Raw genomic sequence first — 16,723 nt, forward strand, 5'->3', positions numbered from 1 at the left:
TGCTTTTTGATCACACCTGTAAGTGTTTTTACTCATGGTTCTCAGTTAATGAATGCATTATTTTCCTCTGTATAATGAAAGACACCTTGCCAGTTGAAGCTGCATTGTGTTCCCTTCCCCACTGTAAGATAAATTAATATAGCAATCATAGAACATCTCCAAATACACCAACATATTGTGAGCACTTATAACTTAGTAGTCAACAGAAAATGAATATAATCAATGTCCTGGAGCAAATGGAAAAGTGGGAACAACACAGGAAGGATCAAGCTCTAATTTAACATGGCTAACAAGTAATTTTCCATTCTTCTATAATTTTACATCAAAAAATAAGCAGGCATTCAAATTAAGAGAAATATGTCAGATAGAGGTATGTAATGCCATTTTAATATCACAGAAATCAAAGTACAAAAATTTAAGGTATAAATGCAATGCTTCAAGGCTATTTTAATTAGATTTCAAAATTCTGGTTTAGTTGGGAATAAGCTGGGAACACAAATGTCTGTAAAATATCTTCATTTAGAAATATATTCCTTTCAGAAGGCTATGTCGATAATTTAAGTTAGCTGAAGCAGAATAAAGAACTACGTTCTTAATGGTTTCACTGAATAATAAAACACAGAAATGGAACTGAAGCATACCAAAAATGTATCATGCAATGAATTGTAGACCAAATTAGCAGATTGAAAGAAAATTTTAGGAAATCAAAAAAAAGGGTCATTTCTTCAGCTCTCAGCATCTGTCCAGACCAGAGCCCACACCTCCTATTGCATTTGAGACTGGGAAGGATATTTTGTAGACCAAATTAGCAGATTGAAAGAAAATTTTAGGAAATCAAAAAAAAGGGTCATTTTTTCAGCTCTCAGCATCTGTCCAGACCAGAGCCCACACCTCCTATTGCATTTGAGACTGGGAAGGATATTTTTTTACTCTGAAATACCAAAAAAAGATAGGACTATTATGTTATAGAGACAATAAGAATGCTTCTATTCCATAACACTGTGCAACTTGGGACAGAATTAGAAAAGAACGTAAGATCTGGCAATGAAATGAAGTACTCCTTGTATATTAAAAATTATAAGAGACTGATGACTGGAGAAAACAGAGTTTATTTAAATCAGTTCAAATTAGGAATGCTATCCCCAGCATTTTTACCTACTTAATTTTAACCAACAAAAAAAAGTATCTCATAGCATACAAACTGGGTTCCTGTTAGAAGCAGTTCCACACACTCACAGATATTTAGTCCACAGGACTTGATTAGAGTTATGACAAAAAAATCTGCTCAAAACTCAGCACCAAACATTTCAATCCTACAAATCCATTTCTACTATACTGAACTATTTACTAATGTGGGCAGATCCAAGTGGCTGTTGCAGCTTCTCAAACTCCTGCCCTTTGAAGCTGGCAGACACAAAACATGGCCAATGTATAGGACAGAAGGAAAACTAGCTGGTGCAGTTGTATCTTATTTGAATGTGGTAGAAAATGCTGTTAGACTTTTCATTATCACAGCACAAACATTACCCAATAGACAACTAAAACCCAGAATACATTAGTCTGAGGCCTCAAGCTTCTCGTAACAGATGCTTTTGCTAGTTCAAGCAAGAGTCTTTACCCAAATTATGCTTCAAAGGTACTTTCAGGATTTGTGTGTCAGGCAAGACTACTTGGGGAGGCCAAATTTATGGATCCTTTTTTCCAAATCTCCACCATTTTTTGGCACTGTTTCCTCTAATTTCTGCACAGGATACGCATTATTCTTCTTCCTTTCTACCCAGGAAATTATTGAATAGTAGGGCTTAGTGAGAGGTCCAGACTGATCAGGCATGTAAACCTAGGCCTCTCATTCCCAAGACAGTAAGACAGGCAAAGCTACATGTACAAGGTAAAAATATAAATATACTTGTTAATGGTTAACACAAATAAAAAGAGTATTTAAACAACTTCTGAAAAAACAACAAAGCTGTCTGTGAGATTAAAAAATGCTTAAACATTTAAGGACAAAATAAACTCTTATTTCAACCAGATCAGACTGGGAAAAAAAAAAAAAGATAATAAATACTCAATTCCTTCAATACAGCATCTGAAAAGGATCACTTGAAAATTCTTTTAAAATATAAAACACAATAGCATACACATCCTCAATGAAAATCACACCCAGGAAGGTATTTAAGAAAAAGTTATTCTTGTCATATTTTCAAATTTGCAGATCTAAATATAACCAGAGAAAGATCATTCCAACTGGAAATCCAGCAGCCAACACCTAGCAAACCACAGTTAGGCTGCAGCAGAGCTGTCTGTAAGCACTGTTCACATCATAATACCAGCTCTCCACTGCTTCTCAAGCATCTTTTAATGGTCCTGTATAATGGCTGAATATAAATCCTGTAACCACACAACACACTGAATTGAAAGCTGCCACCAAATCATCACAGAACTGTTTCTCCAGAAATTCAGAAAAATCTGCCTCAGAAGCCACTTAGAGCATCCTGTGAAAACAAGTATACAGGAGTTTGGAAACTATTTCTGTCAGTTGAAAAACAACTTCTAAAGATGAATGGAGTTCTGTGCAAGAACATCCACAAAGCTGCACTGAGTAATAGCTGATTACAGATGGCCATCCAAGTACCACAAGACCTTGGATAGTAACAACTAATCAGGCATGATCCACTATAACAGAAACCATCTTTACAGGAATTTGTTGACTTTAAAATAAATGCAGTCTTAGTCAGGGCATAGCATTGCAAAGGATGTCTTAAATAACAGGAGGAGAGAAGGATATTATTTTTATGTATTTAATTATTCTCTGTTACTTCCCAGCAGGCTGCTTACTGCTACATTCCTCTGGAAACATTTTCAGCTCCACAGAATACTACTTCAGCTCCCCAGAGCTGCTGATAAACAGTGAGTACAGGAATTTAAAAGCAATGAATTAACTCTTCCAAAATTCAGTCTTCATGCAGATGTTTATTTAGGGCACACCATAATAATCTGGCCATACATTTCCAGGTATTATACTGCTGGTGAAAAAGCAGTTCAGATTCCTCGTTTCTATGGAACATCTACCAGACACTGTGACTTTCTGAACACCTGTTAACACCTAAACCCCTCTGTCTTGATTGAAAATTCATCAAAAACAGGTAAGAAAAAGTCTTTGTACTTTATAGAAAGGATACAACATTCCAAGTGGGAGAATAAGGAATAAAACCAATTGGATCAGCATGTGAACTGTAAATGAATAAATCAGCATCCCATACCACTATACACATAAGCTGAAAAATATAGAACAACTTTTTTTTTCTTTTTTCCTTCCTGAAATGTTTTTCTCAAAAGGGAGAAAGAAAAAAAACCCAAAAACTAGAACCCATGTAAAAGGATTATTTGCCTAAAAAGATTTGAGATCACACTCTGCAAGCAGGTTACAAAAAATACAGGAGATGGATTTTTTCAGGATAAAATCCATATGTGAAGTGTGTTCTCAGCTATCATTAGAGCAGTACCTTTGTAACTATGAATTAGAGAAAAGGCAAAACCTGCTGTATCCTATGAATGTAGAATTGCCCTTCAGTAAGAAATCCACAAAATTTGAAGGGATTTTTTTAGGTAGAGAAATAATTTCTAAAATTATTTATTAATTCAAAGCACTTTGATGTTTTCATAAGTCTGCATAATCATGTTAATTTATTAAATTGAGCTGACTTGACTTTTTTCACTAATGAAACACATGTCTTCAAAACTTTATTTCAATATTCATCCAAAATAATTACTCAGCTTACATGCATACGTGGCAAGTTCTGCACCATTTAATTTGTTAATATTTTCTATATTTCTACTCCTAACCTCTATTTTACACCATGAAATTCCAAGTACTGTAAAACACAAGACTGTATTATTATTAGCACTGAAATAATTTACTCTGAGGGGAAAGCAAACAGATAACTACATTCAAAGTATCAAATTCTACTGTAACCTGAAATACAGGGAGTGTATCATTATTCCAAAACTCTCTTTTTCTGTCTCCTGTATTGGTAGCTTCAATAAATATACAAAGGGTCATGGTCTGATTTTCTCTTTTAGCTAACTGTGGGAAAGAGAAGGGCTCACAAAATGGCAAACAGGATGAATAACACAATATAGGGGAATAAATAGTAGAAAAATGAAAAGGATTTTTTATGAGAGGATTTTAATCTTACCGTGCTACAACTAAAAACTGGTCAATCTGACGGTCAGTAAGGGGGCTATCTGGATCCCATACTTTAACTTCCAGCTTTGCCTGTTCTCTGTCATCTAATTGTCCTGTCAAAAGGTAGATGGGACAAAACACTTATTACTCACAAGGTTTTCCTTTGTGTAGTTCTTGCACAACGTTTAAAAGAGACATTGTATATTTTTAAATATATACACATACACACACACATGGAGTACTTAACAATCACCAGCAGTTATCCAGTTAAATTCCATAATGCAGCATCACCAAAATAAATACCTTCCCTTAACATCAGCATTTCAATCTAAGGAGACATTCTTAGGAGGTGCAATACAAATGAACCGTAATAAAATGTTATTATAAAGTTGAAAACATAACTTAAGTAAGCAGTGGCTTCTTTAAATTGCTTGTTCTACTTAATCCATACTAAAATTAATTTTACACTTAATCAACTTTAGCCACTAAACTCTATCTAATTTGTATTCTATGCCCCAAAAAATAAATCATTATGCAAAAATGCTGTCTACTGTATTTAAGCATTTTTTACCTCTTCAGCCACTACATTATCTGTATTGTTAAAAACAAGAAAGTTACTATATACTGCATCCTCATTTCCCAAATTCATTTATGTGAACAGAACAATTTGTGTACATGCACATGGCTGAAACAGAGGAGGTGGTTTCCAAAATTTATTTTGCCCTGTATTCATTGTTACCAGAGTATGACATTTGTACTGCATGGAAGAACAGTGAAGTGTGAATTTGGTACAAGGATTCACATTCATAAGACACTCTTCACCTTGTCTTGCCTATTACACCAATAACTTTTCCTGTAAAATAAGAAATATTTCGGAGGCTGATGGAGGAAGCACCACTTTTGCTAGCAGTACAAGGAGATTTCCCTGTGGGATGTTGCCAACACATTTGTGGCCACAAGAGATGACAACAGTCAAGTCAGAATCACTGTCTTTCCCTGTTGTTTTAGAACAGGAGTGTGTTCTTCCCTCAGCCAACATGTGAAAACCCCTAATGTTTAGCTGGTTGCCAGTACTTGTCTGTGACTTTTACAATTTACTACAAGAATGAAAACCTGTTGTCACATCCAGCCACTCCACTCCCCATGAAAACATAAGCTGTGTAGATACCTCTGATCACACAGAAGATCACTTTTGCCTGTGCTATTTATCTGACTTAATGAAAACAGCCAGTCTAAACATGCTCAGTACCATCAAGACATGAAATAACCTGTACACTTAAGAGACTGGAAGCAGACTGCAAACCAAGCACTAGCTCTTCTGAAATCACATCATATATGATGACTTCTAGCAGATTGATTCTGGAAATAAATTAAAACATGGTATATATCCCTAGCAAACACACAAGTTAGAACTGCACCATGCTGTCTGGGTAATGTTTCAGGAACAAATTTCATAGTCACATTCTCAGAAAAACACAGTAAATTACTTTCTTCCAATACACAGGCAACAAAGCATTGGCTGCCTAATGGGACTTCAGCTTCTGTTCAAGCTAATTCACATCCAATACTGAAGACAAACTGTTAATTTCTGGCATCTTGGAAAGGATTTTAGTCTATAAACTTATTCTATCGATTGTACACCTGTCAATACATTCATTTCTTCCATCTGTGACAGACACATTGTGGGTGATGTTCTACATTTTATAAATATTCTCTGAGCACTTCATTTCAATCTGTTAATATTTCATTTTTAAATACCTTAAATTTTAATTAACCATTTCAGGACATCATAGTCTGGGGATTAAACATTACTCAGGTAGATTATATTTCTCATAAAGAGAAAACATCATACAAACATAGCACCAAGTATTAAAACAAAACGTGTCACTCTTCTGAATGAAGTTTGCAAAAAAGAATTTTAAAACTTTGCAATATTACAGATCTTCCTTCAACTAGAGGAAATTAAACAGTTGCTACTATAAAGTGTTGTAACTCTTGATAAAGAGGAATCTGAAATATTACTAAGCAGCATTTTATAATGGCAGGAGACATAATAAGGATACAGGCAATGAAATATCTATACCACAATAATCTAAACACATGCAATAATTGCAATATTAAATATCACTATAACAACAGTAGACAGAGGTTTCCAGAAAATGGGTGGAGTCTGCCAAGCTTCACGTTAAAAAGCTACTTAATTCCCAATTTTCTGCTTACATGGCACGATATAAACAGGGAAAGTAACTTAAACAGAACAAACCATGGAGGCAGTCAAACAGTGCTGTAGAAACCCTAGAAAAGTTCATTTTGGAAATAAGTATTTTGCTAAATTCCTTTGCCTGTGCTGAAAACATCAGTATAGAAGGATCACCTAAGATAAACAGGTCTTTCAAAACAATGATTATCAACCCTCTGTGTTCTACTTGAGCTGTCAATCCTTAGCTGATCATGCCTGTACCACATCCTATAGTATTTTTAACTTAGCAAACCACTTTAAGATGCAATTTCTCTGCTAGCACATCAACATTTATCTTCTACATTGTTGAATTTGACACCAGATAAGACATTCAAATGGAACAGATGATAAAGTTGTCATAGTATTAATTTGTTATATTGCAAAACCCAGCTCACAAAGGAATGGGGGAGTTTTACTTTCACCATTTTCAGTGCATCTGAGAAGCTCAGTTTTAAAAGTACCACCTTCCCTTACCACCAGCAGCATACCAATTACAGCTTCTGAGAAGTACCAGGCAATTTTTCTGAATAACTGATATTCCATACCAGTATATCCAACTTATTCTAGTCACTGCTTATAATTTTATTACAGCCTGTCTAACCCCGATGACTAATTTTATTGGAAAACATTAGTAGATTGTCAGAAATACAACCGGTTTACTCTTCATCAATCATTCAACTCCTTATTTCTCATGGGGGTCTACTAGTAAAAAGTAAGATTTTTCTTCAAAAAAAAAAAGTTTAAAAGTTTTGTATTTCAGTCAGTCATTTTAGACTAATGAAAGCATGATGTGCCCCTCTAAAAAAAAAAGGAAGAAAAGATTTACAAAACAAATGTAAACCAAATGTATTTAAAATGAGCTACAAGAAATTAAAAATCTACTTAGTCTCTTAGATTTCATTTCCTGCAGATGAATACCCCAAAGATAACTAGTACATCAGATTCAGCATGATTCTATGTTCTTCTTGAATCCAACTAAAAGAAAATAACTTTCCATATAAACTCTAAACAGCTTCTTAGTGTGAAATTCTTTGTATTTAAACATAACAATAATGCAATATAATATATTATTAAGAAACTGAAATATGAATCTCTAAGTTATGTTTTATCTTTAAAATGGTTGTCAATGAAAAAATACAAATTTAATTTTTAATGAAAAAAAATGATGAGGTATCTGATTTTAAAGACATCTCTGATCTATAAAGTTTTATTTTTGTATTTTGCACAATTTTTCAAAAAACCTTTTTATTCTCCTTCTCAAAAAGTAATTCAGCTGTGAATTCAATTCCAACATGCAAACTACACACCTGGAATGCTCAGTTTTCTGTATAAATTCAGCTTTCAGGATATGCAAAACAGCGGTGCCAGCTGCTGAATCCCGAATTCCATGGGACAGAAAATCTGTAGCTGTGGGGTTTCAGTGATAGTAAGGCAGTAGATCTATCCATGGACAGAACTGGACACCAGACCAAGAGTTTCAACCACAGAGTTCCTCCTAGTTAGCAAATTCATTTATTCATACAACCTCCTGAAATGAGCCAGTTTTGATGTGTGTGTCAATTCCTCAGACTCACCAGACACCTAAGCAGATAAATGTGGAGGCATTTGTAAAAGCTCATGTTCTTAATGCTTAGCACATATATAAGAAGTTAACCCAATGTCTTAATCTCTGTGTTTTAGTTTTGTACTTGTGGAACAGGAATATCTCTCAGTTAACATTGCAAGGATGAGGAAGAGAGGTATTTACTTGTTCTTATCCTCCCTAGATGATTTCAGCATGCAACACAAAATTTCTTTCACTGAAATATGGATTTAGCAGATAAAGCATTTAGCAGGTTGTTGGCAGAACTCTTTGGGAGTATATTACCTGCAGGTAATCCTAAATGCTTTTTTAAACATAGTTTCATGCGCTGTTTGTGCACCATTGTTGTAAAAATAGGCAAATAATCAGTGAAAATGAAGTTTCAGTTCATTAATCACATTCTCATGCTGATATTTAGACAGTATGCAAACATTTTCTCTAAGTTCCAGAGGAGAAAAACAGAATCCCATTGAATTTTCTTGTGCTGTATATGAACAAAGTTCCAGACATTAAACCTGTCTATCTAATGTAAAGTCTGAGCTTTCTCCTTGGATGAAAAGTACATTAGTTCCTCACTAAAACAGTCAGCATATTCATCCTGCATAAAATTCTTATTACTCATTTTTATTTTATTTTTTTTTTATTATTTGCAATTCTCACCAGTACAGATAAAGAAATTCAGAAGGAAAGTTCAAAAATTTACAGTAAACTCTTCAAAAAATATAATGGAGTCATGACTTCTCTGATCAAAATAACATGAGAAAGCTTAGATGAAAAGCATATGCAAAAGAAAAATTATTTGTTTATCTCTGAATTCCAAAACAATCTCCCCTCTGCCTTAGCTTGCCTGACAGAGGTATATTCAAATTAGGAGTTATATGTTTACATAAACCTCATGGTAAAAATTCATAAATGTAGAATATGAATGTATGACATGTATAAGGACTAGAAATTAAAGCCAAGCTATGTAGAAAAACTATAAATGAAATATATCATATGATAAAGGCCTTTTACTTGCCTACAAGCATTTAAACTGCTATTGGGCATTTTTAAAGCCAATAAATCATGCATAGTCCCATTGCCACTTATCCTCTAGAGCTTGAATTTATAAAAAGATTTAATCATTCTGCACTTGAAAAATCCCTTTCAAAATAGAACTGCCTCCTATGACCTTAAAATTCTCTCAGTGTTCAGCTTTACAGTACTTATAATTTAATCACTGATGATCAAAAGACAAGCACTCACAAAACACTCCAGGTTTAATTCATCATGTTCTAAATTCCTAGAAATTAACAGAAAGGATTACACTTGAGCTCAGAATAAACTGAACTGCAACCAGACATCAATGACCAACTTCTACATAAAGCAGCATCAAGGATGGCTGGTTATGGAAATGCCCAGTGCTGTAAGGAAGGAAAGAAGGAATGAAGAAATGAGGCTGCCTCCTTCTCAAAACCCTGCAGAACTGTTTTCTGTTTTGCTGAAGTTCCTGAAATAACACGAGGTAACACTTTTCAGAAAAAGCAAAGCATGGTGAAAACGATTCTGAGTGTAAATAAAAGAAAGTAGAATACTACGTATGAATATTAATTGCATTTTAAATAAGTGCTTTTGAAAAAGGGATACTACAAGGCAGAGACATTGCATTCTCAAAAAAAAAAAAAAAAAAGCCAAAACCAAAACAAAATCCAAAACAAACTCCAAAACAAATCAAAGAAAAATACTCCATCAAAGAAAAAAAAAGCAACCAAACAAACAAAACCATGCTGAAACCAGACCCTAAGTTAAAATTAAATCTGTGGTCCTGCAATTTTGGCTTGTGTTTTTTTTTTTAAAAAAAAAAAAAAAAACTAACATTAAAAATATGCAAATTCCCTGTTACCTAAGCATTCTATAGAAAAAAACTTTTTGTGTGAATATTTATGAACAAAACAATTTATACAAGAACTTTTTGTTTAGGATGAAATGTATTTTGACCTATTAAAGTGTAAAAAACCAACATTTTACCTGCATCTGCTATTTCTTTTTTCATCTTCTACAGAATGAACTTAGAAGAAAAATCAGACTTGCAATAAAACAGCAAAGAAACAAACATCTGAACTTACCATGAGTCCTTTTAGGTGAAGTTACTGAGGTAGAAAATACCAGCAAAATACTTGTACTCAATTAAACACTAAGACGTTGCTGCTTGAAAAGTGATCGGAGTGCTCATGGGGATAATAAGCACATACACAGCACACAATAAATAACTGCATCCTTCATAAGGCAGACTACCTGACAGAACTCATGTAGCATTTGAACAGTCTCAAATGCTCTCCAGCCATTATGAGCAACACTGACTTTCTGACACAACCCGCCACGCCAGCATGCAGCGCGCGCCATTCGTGCTGCACTGCGACCACAGGGACACTTCAACCATTTCCTCCAACCTGCAGAGAAATAGGAGCTTCACAGCAAACAGAACACTAATAACAGAAGCTTAAGACTCCTCAAGGAGCTAATGACAGCTCTTTTTAAACAAAGACCAAAATTTCTACTGACCTCAAGCATAAATCAAACTTAAAAAGGCAGACCTACTTTTTGACTCAGGGCAACCAATGAACAAGAAAACAAACAATAACAGAAAAAAAACACCCCAATTATCCCTAAGCTGGACAACCCACATTACTCACCTCAACTTTTGAGCAGCTTCTGTAAAATTTAATTGATAAACAGCACAATTTCCAACTCTTCTGTCTTACCCTCGACTGCTAACATGGAAGTTGTGAATGATCTGAGAACTGAAGCTCTGAAACTTCCATGACCACATTTGGTCTGATCAAAATTTTACACGCACTTAATACCTCAAGAAATTGGACTAGAAGGCAACAAGTATTTTCAAATAAGATCACTGAAAACACTTCACAAAACACCATGGTTTATGCAAAGCTTCAAATACCTAATTGAGCTTCTGTAGTACATGTGGCCGCAGCCCTAAACTATAGATTTTTCCTTGCAAATGCATCATTAGTCTGAAGCAAAGTCTTTCCTGAAAACAGGCATCAAGAGGCCATTTACATGTGTTTTGTTTGATTTCTAATAAAACTGATAAAATTCTATCAACGTGCTTTTAATTGTCCAGCACAAAAATCAATAACTCAGCTCCCTAGAAGTGAGATTGGCAAAAGCGATGTAAAGGATATAATAATCCTATTCAAATTTGACATTAACAACATTGTAAAGTGTATTTTACTGTTTGTGATAATCAAGCATTTGACAGTTAATTCTGCAATATTTACTGTATGAGCTTAATAACAAAAAAAATCTTCAAATCTGACAAGGGACTACCATGTTTAAATTGGCTAACCCTCAAGTAACAACTCCTACTTTTAGAAGGTATTATAGAAAAAAAAATTCATGTTAACTCAGTCAAAAGTGCAACCAACAGAAAGCCCATTTGAGAAAAAAATATATTTGAGCATATATAACAAGAAATTTTATTATTTGTTGAGGTTCATCTCATCTAAATATCTGATCTATTTTAAATATCCTTTTTCAGCTGAGATGAATCAAATCTCAGCAACAATTTTTTCTCCTATTCTGTGCATAAAGGTGAGTCTTACAGGGTTAGCACCATCACACCTGTTATGTTTGGTGTTCAATTCAAGCTTCCACAAATAGAACTCTTAAATATTCTTATATCTTTTGTTCCATGCATTCCTTCTGAAAAATGTATTGAAATAAAAAGCCATGATCTTATAGTCGAACCAAGATTCTAGCCAAAATTTCGAACTTATCATTTATTTTGCTGCTGATTTACCAGATTTTCAATCAAATATAAAAGTTCAATGCATTTCACACTGAACTTGGTGAAATCAGTTTCTACAAGATTCCTAGGCATTTAGAAGCAAACCTGAGTTAGGCAGGCATAACCATTTCCTTTTGTATTTGCCCCTAAAGGTATTTTTTTATTTCAGACTTTGAGCTTTACTTTCTGCTCTGTGGATCCCATAAAGTCATCTTCAATTGACAAGAAGCCTGGTTTTAGACACTGGCTGTGAACTCCCAATTTGCTGTATGTAGAGCAAGGGAGGTATGCAAGCAAGTAAACGCACTAGTTCCTCAAGCCCATCCAAAAATAACTTTATGGTTGACAGCTTTTTCCACAAAAACCTTTCCCTCACACTGCTGATGGAAAGCCTAAAGGTGCTGCTGTTGTCACCTTCTGTGTATGTACAAGAAAAGCAGCTCTTCCTTTGATCATACCTAAGCAAATGGGTTTACTCTAATTCTACTTATTTATTCTTGTAACAGCACTTTGTTTCTCTCACAAAGGAAACACTAACATGGACTCAAAATTATGAGGCCTCATGATTTTTTAAAGCCAGTTAAATACAAAAGGTTAGACAGATAATAATTGTGAAACACTGAACTCAGGAAAAAAGGCAATATTTTCCGAATTTTATTTTTAATAATTACTTACTGTATTAATGTGTCCCGTTAATACCCAGCAACTGTCAAAAAAGCAATCACTTAGCACAAATTACAGACCATATTTTCTGGAAATCAATAGGACACAAAGACACAATATTTGTTTCTCCTGCCAGATATTTCTCACAGACACACATTATCTGTCTCCAGAGTATCTGACTGTCCAATTTTTAACTGAAATATTTAAATACAGAAACTTCTAAAAGTATTTCATATAAATGGTTTTTTAAAAAGACTGATTATTATCTTCTCAAAACAGAATTAAATCATTGCAACTATATCAACACTAACAGAAATAAGCCAGCACACAGATTTTGACAAGAGAATCAGATGCACCATTCATATGACTGCTGCAGGTCTCTGGCTGTATGAGTGACTTCTAAACTCAGCAGTGGTTCAGATAACAAATGGGAAAATTATGTACCACAAAGTAAAAACACAGATCCCTCCTCATGAGATAATAGTTGAGCTTCACTATTCTAAGATATATTTTTCATCAATTAAATAAATAAATAAATAAATATTTATACAGAGAGCATTACTAGAACTAGACAACACAATACACCAAATATAAGCAATACTGAGCTTTCATAATATTAAAAATCCAAACAGACCATGAGTTTCTCATCTGCCTCTTTTAATCTTGTTTAAACTTAAAATTCTGAAATTGCAGTATTCCCAAACATGAAAAGGCTTGAACTCTGAGTTTCATAGTTTCCATTTGGTATGTCTGGTGTATTAAAAACAACATACTCTTACAATGGAGTTGCAGTAAAAAACACAAAAGCAGTGGAGACTTTAGAAATATAAAAATAATTTTATTCTTTTTTGAAACAGAAAAGTTTTAGAAACTTTGAATAGTTTCTCTGCTTGTCATCCAAAATTTGCAGCTTAAATTTGTCCAACTGCTCCCCTTCCTCCTATTAAGCACTCAATTAATTGAACTGCATTAATTCTAAAATGCCTTGGCTTCAAAGATTAAATCAGCTGCACAGCAAGTGCTAATTTTAGGCACTCATTCGGTATTTTCAGGTGTGCAAGAGATACTCCAGCATTTAGTTTACACTTTTATTTACTAGAAGAAAAAAAAAAAAGCCTTGAACAGAACATCTTTCCTACAGGCTGTCTCTTCCACTTCAGAGACTCTCTAATTCCTCTTCTGTACATCTTAGTAGGGGGCACTCCTCTTCCTTGCCCAGTCCACACTCTTTGTGTTGCTTTAAATGGCCAGAGAGAGCCCCATTGTGTCAGATCCCATAAAGAATTCCCTAAGGTCTCCTTTGGAGCCCAGCTGCAAGAGATAAGCAGCAGGGCAGGGAAGAGGGCAGCAGCTGGCAGGGGACCATTAGCATGGGAGTGCCAGCTCGCCCCTCCAGGCTGTTGAACAGGGGCTGGCAAGCAGCCTGCGCTGGGCACTCGGGAGCAGCAGCCAGCTCGGAGAAACCTTGGAGCCGCACCGTTCCACGTCACACTTCGTGCCAATGCCTTGCCGCTTGTCTCCTTCCACAAACCTAGCACGGAGGCTGAACGCTCATTTCCCAAATCAAGGCTAACCCATCCTGCATCCATCATCCCGTGTCCCTCTGCGCCACGGCTCCGCTGTGCCCGGGGCCGCCCGGCTCTGCCTGACCTGCTGCGCACTCCAAAGGAGCTGCACTTCCAGCAGACTTCCCTGTCTGCTAGAAATGCAGGTTTTTTTAATTTTCAACTCCCTGTATTAACAGACACTGAGCCCCAACAAAATACCACATTTAACCTGAAAGCTTCCAAAAACGGAATGATAAAACAGATTATGAGTGCGTAGTTTGAATAGAAGTGTGCAATATCACATAGTAAAAAACTTTTTTAAAGTTTTAAGATATAGTAATATATATAAAAGAAGATAGAAGCTTTAAAGCAGAAGCCAATCCTTCTTCATCTTCTTCTTCATCCTCTTGAGAATGAGTTTAAGTAGTATTGTATAATGAAATAAAAAATCCACATTATAAGTCACAAATAGGTAGTTACCAAGTTAAAAATAATTTAAGTATCATTTCTTAATTAAATACTTTATCCCTAAAAAAGTTAAAAATAATTTAAGTATCATTTCTTAATTAAATACTTTATCCCTAAAAAACCTTATAAAAAGAGAAATACAACTCCATTATATAATTTATTAATAAAATAGTACAGAACTCACAATTTCTAAGAATATAATATAAATAAAAACTAATAAACATCTAAGACCAAACACATTTAATCCCAACCTTAACAAAAAAAAAAAAAAAAAATCCAAAATTAGTTGTGGATTGACGTACAATTACAAAAAATATAACCAAACTCAAAATTTAAAAAAAAAAATTGTTAAATAATCTGTTTAGTTAACTAAACACTATTATAAAAAAACCTCATACTATTACAAAAAAAACTTTTAAAAATAAACACTTCCCCTGCTCAGACAATGGTGTGCACACGGCTGCTGGGGATGCTGCCCAGGGGAACACAAGACCCCACTGCTGGCTGACATCCCCTCACTGCCTGCCAGCACCACAGGGCTCTCCCACAGAGCTGCCCCTCCCAGCCCCTTCATTCCCAAATAAATTTCATATATTTATGAAAAATATGAGCAAGGGTACTTTCATACATTGTAATTTTCCCTCCAGCTAGAAAAAAAGTAGAGACATTTCACATTATAGAGGGAGAAAGCTGTCCTTGTCATTGAGGCACATTACTAGATGTGGGGTTAATTCTTTTCATGTCATTTTTCTTTTATCCTATTTGCTGCAACATTGCCTGAATTTAATGCCCTACATTTAATTTAGGGCATTAAAAGGACTAAAGTCTTCTCAGACGTTCAATAGAGTCAAAAGGTCTATAAAGTACCAAAGAGTACAAGACATTGACAATGTTATCTATTTAAAAAGGAAGCAAATAAAAGAAAATCAAATAAATTTTGGGAAGAGAAATCAGTTTTCTGCATTTGTGATGACTGGACAGAAGTGGAAAGGTTCATGTACATCACAAAAAATCAAAAACTTCACCTTAAAATAATACATCTATTGGAGAGGTTATAAAACAATTATATTGTTTTCTATGAACACTAACAAGCTACTTGAGTTTGGACAAGAATTCTCTCCAGATTTCTACAGGATCTCAGGAATACAACAGCTACTAATCAAGATACATGGGCTCAAACCAAGTTCTGTTACACCTAGGGTGTGAAGAGGGAATGTGAGCTAAAATAAAAATGTGAGCAACTAAGTATAGGCAAGGTTCACAGCTATGCTAGCCAAATTAATCAAAATTGCAACCAAGACACAGTGGTCAACAGGCTTTTTATAAAGAAAAATCCTGAAGTACTGAAAAAGGATCACAGAGGTTTATGAGAAAACTCAAGGTGACAACCTATTGGATTTCTAATAGGCCTTAAACAATTTTTAAGAAAATTAAGAGATCCCAAATGACAAGATCTCCTGCAGGAATAAACAGCTGATGGTCTGATTCACAGCAAGGTCCTTCCTACACCTGTGGGCTGGTTTTTTGAAAATCCTGATTTCAACACTTAAATATCTTAGATTGCCTAGCATCACACTGTTCTACCAAATGCTGGTACATAAAATCAAATGCAACATCAGAAAATTTGTTTTGATAAATTACTTTTAAAAACAAATGATAGAAAGCTGTTATTTTAAATTACAATAATTTTCTCAAAAATACAATTGTTTGGGATATTTTTTGCCAGAGAATTACTGCAGACAGTTTCACTAGACTTACATATCGTGGCCAGAATGCAGTTCATGACAAATTTTTATAAAGTTTGTTTAGAAAATACCCTTTGCTTTGGAAGTTTTAATAGAGATTTGACAGACAGAAGACCTTTTTTTGACTTGGTTGCAGTCTTTCCACTTGATTCACAACACCATGAATGAATGAAAGTAAGCATTGCTTAAGAAATACTGATTTGGCCAATGAGATTACTGTAAACAATTGGCTTTCCTGTTTGAAATGTGACTGCACTTGTAATTGTTTAGCTAAGCTGTCACACATTTAAATTTAGTGCAAATGCATTTAAATTGCATGACAGCTGCAGTTAGGCCTATGATGGCATGCATGAAATAGAGAGAGCAGCATAGGCATGTGACAGGAAAAACAATACATTAGATGAACTCCTACAGAGCAAAAAAATTTTCCATTTCTCCCATTCTTAAGCATTATCCTACTTCATAAACTATATCCCCAATGCCATGCTATCACTTCTCTCTCACTC

The 16,723-nt window shown here is 34.7% G+C and overlaps 1 protein-coding gene across 8 annotated transcripts in view; it reads right to left on the minus strand.

Annotated features, from left to right (window-relative positions):
* The window catches only part of MTA3 (metastasis associated 1 family member 3), a 139,397-nt gene that overhangs the window by 79,251 nt on the left and 43,423 nt on the right, over positions 1–16,723 (minus strand). For all 8 annotated transcript variants that reach the window (XM_085577103.1, XM_031504262.3, XM_021546388.3 and 5 more), the window contains one exon: positions 4,197–4,299. In XM_085577103.1, coding sequence (XP_085433229.1) covers positions 4,197–4,299 — 103 coding nt within the window. The remainder of the gene's footprint in view (positions 1–4,196; positions 4,300–16,723) is intronic.

This window comes from Lonchura striata, chromosome 3 (genome assembly GCF_050655825.1).
Source record: "Lonchura striata isolate lonStrDom1 chromosome 3, ASM5065582v1, whole genome shotgun sequence".
Taxonomy (NCBI): domain Eukaryota; kingdom Metazoa; phylum Chordata; class Aves; order Passeriformes; family Estrildidae; genus Lonchura; species Lonchura striata.